The 15,818-nt window shown below is 42.6% G+C and overlaps 1 protein-coding gene across 2 annotated transcripts in view; it reads left to right on the top strand.

The window, feature by feature from the left end:
- INTS9 (integrator complex subunit 9) overlaps nucleotides 1-14,553 on the top strand; it is an 80,764-nt gene extending 66,211 nt beyond the window's left edge. Inside the window, exons 15-17 of one of the 2 annotated variants that reach the window (XM_057427478.1) lie at nucleotides 10,107-10,205; nucleotides 13,080-13,217; nucleotides 14,080-14,553. In XM_057427478.1, coding sequence (XP_057283461.1) covers nucleotides 10,107-10,205; nucleotides 13,080-13,217; nucleotides 14,080-14,256 — 414 coding nt within the window. In that variant the 3' untranslated portion in view covers nucleotides 14,257-14,553. Of the gene's footprint in view, nucleotides 1-3,891; nucleotides 5,282-10,106; nucleotides 10,206-13,079; nucleotides 13,218-14,079 lie in introns of those variants that run through there. The other variant, XM_057427479.1, reaches the window with a different exon arrangement.
- The last annotated feature ends 1,265 nt before the right edge of the window (nucleotides 14,554-15,818 follow it).

Genomic DNA, 15,818 nt, shown 5'->3' with positions numbered 1-15,818 from the left:
TGACACTACTGAAAAGATTTTTTGATATGATACAAAAAATTAGGCATACCAGATAATCTCTGAGACTTTCAGGAAAGGTTTTGTCCTTCCCCACTGGTGTTAGGTATATAGTGTTTGCTTGCCTGTGGGAGTTCTTTGAGAGTTAGACCTTGCTAGAGGTTAGGAACTTGCTGGAGGAATAACAATGACAACTTTGTAGTGATCACAGACTGTGTCTCCAGGACAATCTCTATTTCAGCATGTCTTCATCACATCACCATGGGAAGCCAGTTTTTGCTTCTGGCTTGACCTGCAGAGCAGTAATAAAGCATGGGAGGGATGGTATGTTGTCTCCCACTCTCTGTGACTTTGGTCATTGAGTCTGAGCAGCATAGTGTCACTATGTCATCTCTCCTACTCCGTGTAACCAGTTACAACAGCCAATCCCAAAGGATCATTTTTTGGTTTTGAAATAAATGGGAGCAGATGCTTGTATTTCCTTTGATGCTAAACTCCCTTAAATAAGCACCTTACCTCCTGTTGTGGTCTAATAATTTTTATGTGCCATCTGCATGGATTGCCTCATTCCCTTCCCCAGCAGAAGAGCCCTGTCTGTCTGTCCTGTTGTGCAGAGAGGTAATTAGGGCATCATTTTTTTGAGGCTGATGCAAATGGTTGGTTTCAGGCAGGGCTTTCACAGTGGGGGCAAAAAATGGTTGTAACTTTCCCTTCTGCTGGGTCTGTTGTGCAGTACAGGATTGCACATATGATTGATGAGGCTCACTGGTGGGGAATATTTGCTGCCTAATGTCTTCTTTTCAGTAGTCTCATCCAATACCTGAATATATAGGAATTTTTATATTGCAAGGAAAGGGCATTTTTTTTCACATGGACTACCACTAGCTCTGGAGTTCTGTGAAGGCTCAAGTGGCAATTGGAAAGAGTGTTTCATAGCTCCTAGCAAACCTTGCAAAGGCTTCTTATTTGTCAAAACCGTGTCAGCCAAAAATGCAATGATGAAGTTTACCCTGGAAAAAAAGTAATTGCTACATGAGCTGCAGGGCTGAGACTTGTGTCTAAAGTACAGCTAAAAGCCTCATAAATGAACGTCTGCTTCAATGAAGCCCTGATCAGGGCCCTGTCCTAACAGCCACAGCCCTTTCTTAGACATGGACATGTGCTCAAACTGCTGTCTGTCTTAAAGCTTTTGAAAATCAAACAGTTGTCTCAGTTTGGTTTCAGTCAGTACAGACTGATGGTATGATAGTGTGAAAGTTCCTTTCCAAAACTGTTATAGTGGTTCAGATTCTGGCCTGTCAGACTACGGTAAATTTATATTGCTGGAGCTTGTCTACATTTCAATCACTTCACCGAAGAGCAAAGTCAGGTCAAGCAGGACTGTTGTATGTTAATGAGATTTACACTTGGAGCAGCTTTTGTTTAGAGAGAGGTTTTAACAGTCCCGAAGCACCAGGCTGGAATGGCTCTCAGAGGGATTGTGGAAACCTTCACATTTTAACTAATTTGTTCTTCTTGGCATCTGCTTTTCACTTTAAAAAATAATAAAGAAAAAGACTGCTTCCTGGAAATTGGCTAGGCATTGTCTATTCACAGGAGAATGATGGGAAAATGGAAAACACCTTCTGGAGCAAACAGATAAATTAAACAGTAGTGTTTGAGCAAATAATGTGCCTCCAGTTTAATTACAGCTGAACAATGGTGCGGATCACTTGATTTCAGCAGCAGACTGACTTCAGTGAGGGCTTTGTGGTTTAAAATACTCTATTTGCAAGTTCTTTAGAACACAGGCCAGTATAGGAGAGTGTGAATGTGCAATGCACAGCCTGTCATGAAGTGAAATTATAAACAGCTATTGCAGAGAAGAATTGGCAGCCCATTATAATGATGTAGCTTTCGCGCCACCCCAACTTTCTCCTGGCCTGACTTATCTTTCTACATTGAATCTTGCCAGTTCCTTTTTTGAGAGAAAGAAAGGCAAAATGCAGCTTTCATCTTACCCCTCCAACTTCCTTCATGTTTCAGGGACTGAAGAGTTTTAATTTTTGTCTTTCTTCTAAAGCTCAGCTTATTTTGGTGAACCCACGTTATCCAGTCTCCTGATCTCTCTGTTCCTTTTTCTCTGACTATTCCCCCTTGGATAAAGATTCCATAGTCTTACTATAAAGTAAATGAAATGTAACCCACCTGCTTGCTTCTACTTCTGTCATTCCTCCCTTCAGCTCCCAGCTCACTGAATCCACTGACTGTAAAATTGCCTAGAGTCCCTCCCTCATTTTTGAGTTTGACTTCACCTTTTGACATTCTACCAAAACTACTCTTGTCCCAGCTTTTACTGTCCGTTTCTTAGACACAGCCATAGCAACTGAAGTCTGCTGTCTTCTGCTTTATGTGATTGGTGTTCAATGCGGTCAGCTGTTCTGTTCTTAAAAATGTCTCCCACCTCAGTCCAGTGTCTCTTCTGCCTGGTCATTCAGCCTCCCATGCTTCTGCAGAGAATTCTCCTCCTTCCTCCCCTCTTTTGTTTGCTTTGAATGTGCTACCCTTCATTTCCTTTGCTTATTTTTTTTGCATTTTGTTGTTGTTTCTTCTGTACCTTTTTTCTGGTTGGTCTTACCCACATGTTGCCCTATTTAGATTGATGAAACTCAAATCTGCTTTTCTGCTCCCAGCCTGCATTTGCCTGCCTATATAAATGTCTAGGTTTGTTTCTCCCTTACTCTTGATGGCTGACTGTAAGATAACCCTCTTTTCTAGCCACACACCTCTCCCCAGTCAGCTTCAACAATATCACATTCTGACGACATTCTGACCCGTAAACTGGTTACTATTTTTTTTGATATTGTGGTTGATGCTCTTTTGATATCTTTCAAAATACTGATCTTTTGCGTCTATAAGCTGCTTGCCTTTACTTTTAAGATGTTTATGTCCTTGATTCCCCTACCTGTCATTCAAGTTTGAGGCTTATTTCTGCTTCAGCTGGTTCTGGCTTCCACCATCCTCTTGTACATTCCTCAAACAACTGTTTCCTGCCTGCTCCCTGGATGAGCAGCACACTGGGGAAGAGCTTCATTAAACAGCCATAAATCTACTTCATTACACTTCTTAAATACCTTCGTAAAACTGTCTCTTGGCACGGGACTGGCAAAAAGCCATTTTTTAGCTTTAGTACTGAGACTACTGCTTATGTTCTCACCCAGGATTATTTCTTGTTGGTTGGTCAGTATGTATATTTCTGGATTTCTAGGCTTCAGCACGTTGATCAGGAGCCCCGGTCCATTAGTTGAACATGGAACATGTACATGAAAAAGTAGAGGCTTATTTTGTTGCTCAAAACTGCAGAACTATCCCTTCAGCTTGTTTTATTTCTCCAGTAGATATTGGCTCTATGGAAGAGTAAAGCTAAGATGTAGGCATTTGCAAGCAATAGTATCAAAACTTCAGATATTTATGGCATGAGTCTTCATCCACCGAAGTTAATGAGACTGGAAAATCTGCTCCAGAGAGAATTGTATCAGACCCACAGACACTGAAAGATCTATTAAGTGAGGGTTAGTTCAGCAACTTAATCATCCCATTTAAAACACTTGGATTCTGTAAAATCTGAGGCTGGAGATCCAACAAGACATGACTCGGATCACCCACTAATGATTATATAGATGCCCTTAGTTCTCAGATGTTTATTCTTCTCTATTGGAAATGCCCTTGTTCCTTTAAGTCTCATTACAAAAATTCCTCAAATTCATTGTACTGCACAGTAGCCTGCAGCAAAGTTGTGCCTTGTTTAATGTGCTTGCTGGTCATGAATGCTTACTGCACAGGCATATTTAAATCTTTAGACTTTTCCCCTTCAGTGCATGTGTTTGACTGCATATCTATTTGTTTCCTCTGCAGGATCTGATACTTGCAGACTTTCTGCACTCAGACTCTGCCTGATTTAGCAGATGGTATAAAGCCAAGGCTGAATCTGTTTGAGAGTTCTGCCCACGCCATAACCTCTTGTGCATTTCTGTGTGTGGTTTTAAGTGACAACATAGCTCCTGGTGCTTAAATAGTGAAGGGATAAGAAGAGGCAGGGAGGTAGGAGGTGAGGTAAATTGCCTTCCTTTCCTAACATTGCTATCCAAATATAGTGACAGGATGAAGAGCATGTATTTTCTTCTGTTTATAAGACTGACTATACAGGTCAACCCTACTTGTGAAAGGGCTGTTTCACAGCTCTTAAGCATGTGGAGTATTTGGTCACTTTTTTCCTATTAAAGATAAACTGGGAAGATGCTTTTCTGCATTCAGAAACTGGATTTGATGTGTGTGAGGAGCAAGGTGAGTGGAGAGATGGAGGATGAGGCAGGTTGTTCTTTGCTCAGATTTTGCTGAGGACTACTTACTGTAAAATCCCCTGTGAAACTGTTCCCTGGGCCCTGGTGGACTCCCTCTGAAGGCAAGCAGATCTCAAAATCTTTGGGCTTTTTCTCTAATAAATGGGAGAGAATATTTTTCTGTCACATACAAATTGCATCTATTTTTAAGGGCTAGGATCTGGCTGAGAGTCTCTTCATACCTGGCAAGCTACGAGGCTGTAAACAATCATTTCACCCGGAAATGGAAGTGCCCTCATGGGTTACCTGTCCAGAACCCAGGTGCAGTTAGTAATAGAGTTTATAATGTGCCTCAAAAAATGTTAGGCACCAGCTTCAAATTATGAATACTTTTGCCCCTGCTGTTCCCATTAGAATGCTGTTCAAACCCCCACTGTCTCTGATGGCTAGAAACATCCTAATTTCCTGCTTACGCTTATTCATGGCTGTTCTGCACATACTTATCTTAACATCATGTTTTAGCATAAATACATTTTCCCTTTTGTCAGTATTTTCCCTGTGATGTTTACATAATCACATTCTCCTTTTTGCTTTCTTTTTACCAGGCTAAACAAGCAAAGATATTTAGTTTCCCCGTACAAGACAGCTTTTCCTGCCCTAATCTACCCTTCAAAATATCTTACTTGAACTTAAATTACCCACAATTTACCAGTAGTTCAGATGAGATCTTCCTGGGCCCCATGTAATAGCAGTAGCTCATCTCAGCTAGAATTACCTGGTATTTTCTGGAGCTGCATTTAGCTTTTTCATGGCCGTGTCACATTTGTGACTCTCAGTACTCATGGGATGAACTAGTACCCCTGGACTCTTCACCTCTGTCATTTCCAGGAGCTGCCAGCTCACAGCAGAAATTCTCAGTATTGGTTAACCCAGCCCCTGGCCTTGTATTTCACACTATTGAATTTTGTCTTGGCTTTCTCACTCCAGTTCTTGAGGTCATCTAGTTTTTCCTGTATGATAGTCTGATCTTTCTTTCTATTGAGGGTGCCTCTACAAACTTCAGTGAGGCCTTCTGAACACTCTTCATTCTGTACTGAGTCATTTATAAAAATTGTATGGGAGTAGGCTCAAGACAGACTCTTTAGGGGTCAGTCTGGGAATATCTTTGCTTTAGCCAGTGCTTTCCCCACCTCAGGGCTGCTGTGCAAATCCAATTTGTAATTTCCCATGTGGTACCTTGGTAGTGCTTCATAAAGCACATACTGGGGCTGCCCCAATTCCCTCAGTAGTTGTCTTCGCAGAGGAAGCTCTTGTGTTGGTCACATGTGATCAACTATTGATGATATTTAAAATTTTTTCTTCATTTACTTTATTGTACTTGTGTGTTCTTAAACAGTACAGTAGCATTAACGATGGACCCCTCTAGTATAATTTCTGAGTTCTACGTATTGCTCAAGCACTGAACAGAACTGGTCCCTGCTACAGGGAATGAATTACAACTCTATTCTTTATTTTCTCTAAGGACTTGCAATGGATTGAGTTCATAATGGGTCTGTTCTGCCCAGTGGTTTCACATATCTGTTTTATGTCTTTGATTTCTCTGGTTTGATCCAGAATTGCAACTCTGGCTTCTACCTCTAAGGCAGAGTTCATACATTTGTGCACAGTGTGCAGATACGGAAAATACATTTTTAATGTTGATGTAAAAACCCAGCTGTGTCCATTTCTAAATACACATCCTATAACCTAGTGTATACATCAGTGAATTTCAGATCTTAAAGGTTAAAGAGATTTTAAGTATTGCTAAGCTTTGCTGTGGTACTGCCTGTTCCTCTTTGCTCCAGTCCTAGAGGGTGAAGGTCCAGCTCGCCTCACTCAGCTCAGGCTTTGCCTCTCCTTGCTGGGTCAGACTTCTTACCATAATGCTGTTGCACTTATAAAACTTAGAGGTGAAGAAGGAAAAGGGAGGAGTTTGGAGAAGTGTCGTAGATATCTAGGAATAATTCACTGGTAGTCACCACTGCAGCTTGGATGTTAAAATACTGACTGGTGTATGTCTGTCCCTGGGAAAATCATCCACAAGACCAAGACCATGTGTGGTAAAATTCTGGTCCTCTCCTGATTTTATTCACTTATTATTCAGCCTCAGGGTTGTTGTTTTTTTTTCCCTCCAAGAGTTTCAGATTCTATCCTCAGTTATTGTTCATCCCTTAATTACCAACAAGAGGATTTTGGGCTGGTGACAGAAGACAGCATGTGACCATAAGCCTAGGGAGAGTTGTCCCTTGTGAATCCTGAGTAGAGACTTCAGAGAAACCTAACACTTGTACTTTGTTCTTCTTTATAAATAACTGTAGTTTGGCTAACAGAAGTGTTTGGCTTCACATACTATGCGTCAGATCTCATTTTGTTGTGTGAAATGCAATCCTAGACAAATGATTCACCTGCAGTTTACATTAAAAATGTCTTTGCTTTGTAAGAGCATAGATGGACAGCTCTGATCACAGGAGCAGCACATCCCAAGCTGAGTCTTCTCTCCCGTAGCCGTTACAAGGTTCACATCAACACTTGCAGTTTCAGACTACTGAGAGTCAATGACTTAGGTTTTGGTTGGTCTCTGTTTTAAAATTCCCTTAACAGGAGGGATTGAAAAAATGAAATACACAGTACACATACACAGACAAGTTGGTCTTATGGCAGTCCAAGGGCCCATCCCCAGGCAGGGGATTGATTAATGTGATGTTAGTTCTCAGTGCTGTGTGTCTCTGCTTTCGTGACTTTCCTGGTGCCAGCATGTGGCATTAGACTTGTGATAATGACTGGAAGGAAGACACATTTATTCTTGCATAGTGGGGGGCTTTTCAGTCTCACAGACAAAGGCATAACAAGATCCAGGAACTGAAAGTTGGACAAATTCAACCTTGAAATAAGACACAGTTTCCTAGCTGCAGGGAAAATTAAGGTTTGGAACAGCTTGTGACAGGAAATGGTGGCGTTGCCATTGCTTGGAGTATAGACATGTTTTGCTGTCTTTCTGAGAAGAGTTTCTTTAATCCAGCATTTTGGAAGAGTTCTGTGTGTGTAGGAGGTCCGTTGAAGGGAGTATATCACTGCTGTCTGGTCTTGGTGGGTGAATTACTGGATATGATTAAATGACCTTTTTGGTTTGGGTCAGTGAACTTCTATAATAAGAGGATTGGCCGCAACATGGAGAGGGCTGTGAGACAAAGCAATATCTTAGAGAAAATAAAGATTAACATCTGCCTTACTGTTTGACTTTTAATAATTAAAGTATTGCTGTTCACCAGCTGTGTGGTTAAAAGCTATATAAATGTTAATAACAAAAGTATTTCAGTGGCAGAAGAGGACTTGGATTCTAAGCAGAGCTCTGTTTTTTAAGGACCTTTCTCTTTTCAGTGTTTGTCATTGTTCCATGTATTCTTCATTAGAGGCCACTTCGTATCGATCCTCCTCTGGAAGGTTGTAGAAATGGAAAGTGCCTTCGACCACTGCAAAGTGCAGCTATAACACACTGCTGCAAGTGTTACTATTTTTAGATCCCAGGGGAAATCTGAAGCAATGATTATCATTATATTTTCATTCTCTTAGCCTTCAACAACAAATTGTAAAGGCTGTGTTCAAACTGCTGGCTTCAAAGATCCTGAAGAGGTTCCAGAGAGACAGCAATGTGAATTACTCCATGAAATTTTGATTTCTAAGATCCACCAAGTCTGAATATGTGCAAAATTTAGGGGATTTGAATGCAGCCCTAAAATGTCTGTGTGTTTCCAACACAATCATCTATCCAACTGTTTTATTTCAAGGAGATGCTCTCAAAATGTTCCTGCAGCTTTAATAGTGGTAGGTAAGATTCTCATGTGTCATTAGAATTTGCTGAACTTTGCTGTCATTGAAGCCAACAAACAGGAAAACCTTCTCAGTTCTTCAGTGGCAAAAGGATTAGGCCTGTAGTGAGTGCTTTTTGAAGTCAAGTTCGCTTGCTTCTATGTTCACAAGGATTAGAGCTTTGCAGTAATACAGTGATCACCTACATAATCATAATTTACGGCAGACCTGAGTATTCAGTAGTAAAGTATTGGTATCTGAAGTCTCTTGAGAAATGGCAGGATTCAGTTGTTCTGCTCCATCCCGCTCCTGGTTTGAATGCTGTTGGGAAATCACTAGATGGTCTTTGGTAAAGAATATAATCTTTCTTTGCCTCAGGTGCATTGTCTACAAAATGGGAACGTACATGCTTTTCAAAAATCCATTCAGTTTCTCTCATGCTTTTCATACATGGGAGCATCTGGTAAGGTAAAGATTAGAATGACTCATAGAATGGTTTGGGTTGGAAGAGACCTTAAAGCTCACCCAGTTCCAACCCCCCTGCCACAGGCAGGGACACCTTTCACTAGACCAGGTTGCTAAAAACCTGCTGGAGTTGCCTTGCTGGCATGGCAATTGTGATAGCTGGTTCTCCAGAGCTTTGCTCTGTGGGAGTGCTGCAGTAGCTGACTGAAGTTTCAAAATAATTTGTTTACCAGGAGGTTAAGCTTTTCTTCATGTATGGCTCCAACTGGAGGTGCCATGTGTTTGGAAATGAAAAGGAACCATGAAGGTCATCTTGTAGGGGCTCTTTTTACATGAGTTGGGTTGATGCTCTGGGTAGGTTGATGGTACAACTATCAGGATAAACAGCCAAGTGGATTCTGTCCCTTTAGGTGTTTCTTCTCAGGTCTAAAAAGTCTTCCCATTCAGAGGTGTAATGCATGAGCAATCTTACCCATTTTTGTTCTGTGAATCTGCAGGGTTTCCCCACAGTCACAGAGCAGACTTCCTGCATCCGGGCCTTCAAGTCCACAGTGAATAACAGGGAGGGATACTCGGAAAGAGCTCAGGCTGCTGGCCCATGTAGCGTGAAGGTACCTCTTTATCTAGGACTAGGTGCTGGCTGCAGTCATGGACAGAACTCCAGGGCACCTAGTGCCTAGATGACAGTATATGTCATCTAAAATTCCTTCAGAGGGGAAAAAGAGAATAATTTCCTGTGTTCATGAGCACTGTTTTCTGCAGTGTTCCTTTGGAAACAGGGCTGGGAGAGGTGCTTCCCTGTTGGCCAACCTCCACAAGTCTCAGCAGGTACAGTACTGCCCACTCCACATTCACTGCCAACAACTGTGCAGATGAGCTTGGGAGGTTGCCATTGAATTCAAGGATGGAGCCAAAGCTAAATTTTATTTCTTTCAGAGAGGAATTACAGAGAAGGTAGTGGCAGGGTTTCTGTACAGTGTTGTGAGGAAAAATTTCAGACCAGTCAACAGAGCCACTGGGTTTTAAAGGGCAAACTCCTTTCTTCCAGCTATTCTGCAGTCAGAATGCTGCAGCAGTAAGGAACTGAAAAGAAAATGGCTTGGATTTTCCATTGTCCATCAACACAACAAACATACTAAGCAATGCCAAATTAGATTATGAGGTTTACTAATCAAAATTGTTAATGAATTAATTGATGTCTTTTTAAACAAGGGTTCCTTTTAATTGGGCTTTTTGAGGCTTGCCTTGGTTATTGAAAACCTTATGCTGCTCTGATAACGGTATGAAAGTCAGTAGCTTTAAGAGCTGGGAGGAGGACAGAGCAGGTAAGAGGAGCACTTTGTCATTGTATCAGTGGTTTTGTGTTTACAGTTCATTAGTCCATGTTTAAAAATACCATGCTGCCAATTTAAATCACAGCTGGAGTCATACGAAGTTTGAAATTATCACTTGCTGAACAAAATCCTTCTTTTGCTTTAGCTTGCAGATTCGCTTGTGCCCTTGGAGATTAAGCCTGGTATTTCCTTAGCAACAGTTTCTGCCGTGTTGCATACTAAAGACAACAAGCATGTGCTGCAGGTACAGTATAATGGGAAAAGGAGAAAAATATCCTTACACTGGGTTTCCTGCCATCTGGGACCCCAGCTGTTCTCATGAGACAACCCCTTCAACAGCTCTTTTCCTATTGGAGCACAGTCAGATGCTTTGTCCTGGCATGTGCAAGTGAGGAATTACACTTAGAGTAGAGAGTGGGATGTAGATAAATCTCTACCCTCTTTTTACTGGCCACGTGCCTGGTGAAGATAAAAAGGGAAACGCGATTATTCCTGAAGAGAGGCTACAAATCATTCTGCTCTCCTCTATAACCCACCCACCAGGATCAGCGTTATCCTCCCATGGACTTAGAACTGAGGGTGAGAGGAGAGAGATGACTTAAAACATCAGACGTGTGAAGGGTCTGTCTTCCTTAAATTGCCCTGTTCTCTAAGAAGCAGATTGCACATCCTTGTGCAAAGAGTGTACACTCTTTTTCTACCACCTCCTTTAGCCTGGCACCGCAATTCGTGGCAGTAGTCCTCTGCAGAAGGAGATGTCTGGTGGACCTGCTTAGTGGTGGATGCCCTGATGCCCTTTCTCCTTTGACGCATAAGCATGCAGGGAACTTGGTGAAGCCACACTGCATGCTGCTGCTTTTCTCAGTGGGCAGCAGAGCAAAGCTGCACTTGGGAAGAGGGGCCAGTGTGGCAATGTCTTTAATGCTGGGATGTAAATATCAGTGAAGGATTTATATTGGTGCACAGCAGGCAGTCTTACTTTTTCCAAGTCAGTTCCCTTGCAACACTGGGTAACACTGAAAAAAATGGAATATTGCAATCCAGTTGATCTGAGACCGCTTTCTCTTTTGTGATGTTCATTTAATCTCTTCTCTACTGATCCTTGATACCAAATAAATGTGGACCTAGCCTTAAAATGCAGAGTCCCCATAAGTGGATGAGGTAAGCCAGCACAGCAGTATCTGTCAGTATTGGCTGAGCCTGGAACCTCTGTGAGTTACAGAAGTTGTGCGTAGACAAGCCTCAAAAACTCTATCTACAAACACAGAACCATGTGAATGATTCATGCGTAAATAACATCATGCATGCACGTAGGCACACCAGCTAAAGGGAAAATGGTGGGGTTTGTGAAGTGAGTCAAGTGCATCCCTGCTTGTGGAATTGGAGCCTAGCAGATGGCATTTCTCTCCTAAGGATGAAAAACAGCCTTCCCTGGCTATTGAAAGAAACATGGGGACATCACCACAGCAGGTTCAGACATGATGCTACATGATGGGAAAGATCCAGAGTTGAAAGGAGACCAGGCTGTCACCTGGAGAGTACTGGGTGCTACACAGCACTGGAGTTGCTTCAGGCAAATTCCCCGTGTGTCATGCAAGACGCACCCCTATCAAATAGTCTTTCCAAAATTTTGGGAGAAATTTTACCAGCACCTTTTTCCCAGGGACTGAGTTGCTAGTTCACTGGGAAAGACCAGTGCTGACACTTCCATAACCTAACAATCCCGGCGCAGGGCACATGAACTTAGAATCATGGAATCATAGAATAGTTAGGGTTGGAAAGGACCTTAAGATCATCCAGTTCCAACCCCCCTGCCATGGGCAGGGACACCTCACACTAAACCATGTCACCCAAGGCTTCGTCCAACCTGGCCTTGAACACTGCCAGGGATGGAGCGTTCACAACTTCCCTGGGCAACCCATTCCAGTGCCTCACAACCCTTACAGTAAAGAATTTCCTTCCTTATATCCAATCTAAACTTCCCCTGTTTAAGTTTCAACCCATTACCCCTTGTCCTATCACTACAGTCCCTAGTGAATAGTCCCTCCCCAGCATCTCTATAGGCCCCCTTCAGATACTGGAAGGCTGCTATGAGGTCTCCACGCTGAACAGCCCCAACTTCCTCAGCCTGTCTTCATATGGGAGGTGCTCCAGTCCCCTGATCATCCTTGTGGCCTCCTCTGGACTTGTTCCAACAGTTCCATGTCCTTTTTATGTTGAGGACACCAGAACTGCACACAGTACTCCAAGTGAGGTCTCACGAGAGCAGAGTAAAGGGGCAGGATCACCTCCTTCGAGGTAACTTATTTTACATGATAATTTCCCCACTGTTCTTATGGGAATCTGGTTTTCATCTCCATGAAATGATCTTTCAAAAGTGCTTAGTTAACTCCACACCGTGCCCGCACATGCAGCAGCATACAGCACTGGGTCAGCTACCGCTGCACGTGCTAACCCTCCCTCGCCCTCCCTGCTGATGGAGAAGGGTCTCAGGGATCAGTTAAGCTTTCTGAAGCAGCACAAAGTTACACCCAGATCACACTTCAGTGATTTTTCAGGCACTGCAGCATCTCTCACGCCTCCCTGTCTGTATTCAAGTTCTTCCTAACAGCTCACTTTTCTGAGGCCAGTGAGAAATAAATTAGCCATTCTTCTCATTCCCTGGGTAGTTACTTGCTCTGGATTTGCCTGTTTCTCAACCTGTTACATCTTTTAGAGTGTGATTTTCAAGGTATTGATTTCTTTAAGGCATGATTCCTAGAAAATACCACAGAGTACTTGAATGCTAAAATAGCTTCAGTCTTGAGCTGAGTCAGACAGGCCTTTTAGCATGACAGAAATTTGAACAGAACTGAATTTGACAGAAGTTTCAAGATGATGGAGGTTTGAACTAAACCTGCTGACTTATTTCTATAAATGGTAGCTTCTGTGTGCAGAGCTGCAGTGGAGTCCAAGGCTGGATTTCTCCTCTCCTCTTCAGCACAGCACTGCAATATTCCCCTGTAGTCCCAGAAAACAAAATCAGTATGCCTTTCCTATCTCATGTGCTTTTCATTCCAACTACATTATAATAAGCTGATCTGATTCAAGCATTACTGTGCACCTTCTCATCCATTAGCTCCCTCCGAAACCTCCGCAACCTCCTGCCAGCAAGAAGAGAAAGCGAGTGAATGATGACGTGCCAGAGTGTAAACCTTTGAAGCCATTGCTGAGTGGCTCCATTCCTGTGGACCAGTTTGTGCAGACACTTGAGAAGGTATTAAGTCTTTAGTGGCAAGTGAGGTTCAAGCAGATTTCTACTCTAATCTCATAAATGTACTGCTTTACTAGCAGTAGCTTAAAATGGAGAAGAGCTTATAAGCTAGCAGAGTACTTCAGGAAACCTGTATCCCTGCACTGAATATGGAGGGAACAGTTTTCCATGGAGAGATGGCCTGATACAGGGGCTTCCTGACAGTCATTTCCTCTTGGTTTCTCATGGAAGTAGAGCTTTTGGGGCCACTCTGGGTGGGTGAATTTCCCCTATATAACTTTTGGATTTATCAGCAATAAATTGAAGCAGCGGGGAGAAGGTCTCAAAAGTATTTAAGGTAAGCGAGTGAAGAAGAGATCCTGGAAATGTCTCCACTGTTGTGAGGTTTTCTGGGGAGCTGCAGGACAGGGGCTTGGTGGCTGAACTTGCAGGCAGTTGGTTACTGCTTTGTGGAGCCCTGCTCTCGCATGTGGGATTCCTTGGAGAAAATCAGCAGGAAAAAGGGCAGGATTGTCTGTGAAGAAATTTGTTCTGGAGTTCAGTAGCTCTCCACTATCATCTTCGAGGTAGTAATGTCAGCAGATGGTCATTTCTGTAGTGAAAGGAGCTATTGTCCTCTTTCCCTCTCAGGATTTTGCAATTGCCATGGAAAATGTTGGGTTTAACCTCCCTGTTTATCCATCCGTATAATGAGGGTCTGTGTGTGTTTCCTCTGCAAAGCCTTGAGATCTAGGATGTCTGCAGTGGCACTCTTATTTTGTAACCATTTTCCCCTCTCCATCCCCCTGTGCCCTAGTCATTTATCTGTTTTCCTGAGTTGTAGTAACATCTCTTTCTTTTAACCCCTCCTCAACGCTGCATGTAGCATGGTTTCAGTGACGTGAAGGTGGAGGACACAGCCAAGGGCCACATCGTACTCCTCCAGGAGGCAGAAACCCTCATTCAGATTGAGGAGGACTCCACACACATCATCTGTGACAACGATGAACCTTTGAGGGTGAAACTGCGTGACCTGGTTCTCAAATTCCTGCAGAAGTTTTAGCTCATGGACATCGTGCTGCTCTGCAAGGGGAGACCCCAGGGCACCAGAGCAAAGAGCTTTCCAGAGGGTGATCCCAGGGAGAGAAAGGGTTTACTGATTCACAGAGACCAGAAACTACCTTCCCCTTCATGGAGAAACAAGGAAGTATTTTTAATAGCTATCTATTTTTTTAATTTTATTTTTAACTGGTTTTGGAGTATTTTGGAGGGGATTCTTGTTCTGTAAAATTGGGAGTTTGACTCTCACAGCGAACTGCAGAGTAAATAGAGTGTGTATTTACAAGGTGAGGGTGAAATTGTTTGTGTGACCCACTCAGCAGTGTATACAGTCCTTTACCTGAGGAGACTGTAGGAATATTGAAACAATGGCCACGGATATGAAGAGATTTATTTTTCTCCCCACTGCTTCTACCCGGTCACCAGATCCCATTTCCTGTCTGTCCTCCATCTGCATTGTGCATGTGTATTTCACTGGCATGAAGAGAAATGAGAAAACTGGGGCAAAGATTATTAAAACAAAATAGGAAAAGGGGGCTATGCTGGACGTGTAGAGTAGCTGGGAAGTGGCAAGATACATGTGTTGGCAATGCAAGGTGTTTATTGATGCTGCAGCCTCGCTTGGTGTGACCAGATTTGTCCACCCAGCTCTAGGCTCTTCACTGAGACAGACACATGGAAGACCAGTTCCTCTGGGGTTCCTCCATCATCAGTGGAGGAAATATCTCAGAAAGGTACAGTCAAAAGTACATGAAGTAGTTAAACTCCTAGCGCTCATGAAAAACCTTTGAGATTCAAGTGCCTCTTGTTTCTACCTTGCAAAACCCTATCCTTCCAGCCCCCACAATCCCAAATCCTGGCTGAAATACTGAGTCATATATGCAAAGCCATCTGTTCTACAGACCTGGGGAGGTTTTTCCCTTCCCAAATCATATATTTGGGGCCTAAACTTAGTTAATAGTATTGCTTTTAAAAGCAACCAGTTTCTTAGATTTACTGCTGTTTTTTATTAGATTGCTTTGTATTTATTTGGTGTTAAAAATAAAAAGCATAGTAAGACTGCCAAGGAGGAAGCACATTCTGTGGTTTATAAAAGCATCTGTGTGCCTCTTCCACATCTGCCTGTGTATGTCTATGCACATTTGTGAAATATAACTACTCCTTCAGTTTATAGCTTTGAGGAGATTAAGGCAGTGGAAGAACAGCTCTGTAATAAAAACTATTTGCTATTGCCTTTTCCACATCACATTTTGTACACAGTAAGGATTCTTGTGCGATCGGGTGTACAGACTCCAGTGTCCATGCCTTTGCTTTCTGTAGATGTCACGGGCATGAGATAAATCATACCATTAATGTGCTAAAAAACTTGTTGCAGTAGCATTAATCCTCGTAAGAGTTTACAACATTTGCAGTAGCCCAGTGTCTTTATCATACCTCGAAAACCGAATAAAAGAATTGGACATATTTCACTTTGTAATTAAATCTCCAAGGAGATTATTTTGAACATATCTGGGGTTGGGGGAGAGGGAAGAGAGGGCCTCGTAATATGAGTCCCCAAGAGCATCT

Source organism: Pezoporus wallicus, unplaced genomic scaffold, assembly GCF_028554395.1.
Source record: "Pezoporus wallicus isolate ANWC-B61680 ecotype Strahan unplaced genomic scaffold, APGP_CSIRO_Pwel_v1 contig_6464, whole genome shotgun sequence".
NCBI classification, from domain to species: domain Eukaryota; kingdom Metazoa; phylum Chordata; class Aves; order Psittaciformes; family Psittacidae; genus Pezoporus; species Pezoporus wallicus.
The sequence above is the reverse complement of the archived record's forward strand: the minus strand, read 5'-3'. Positions and strand labels throughout refer to the sequence as shown.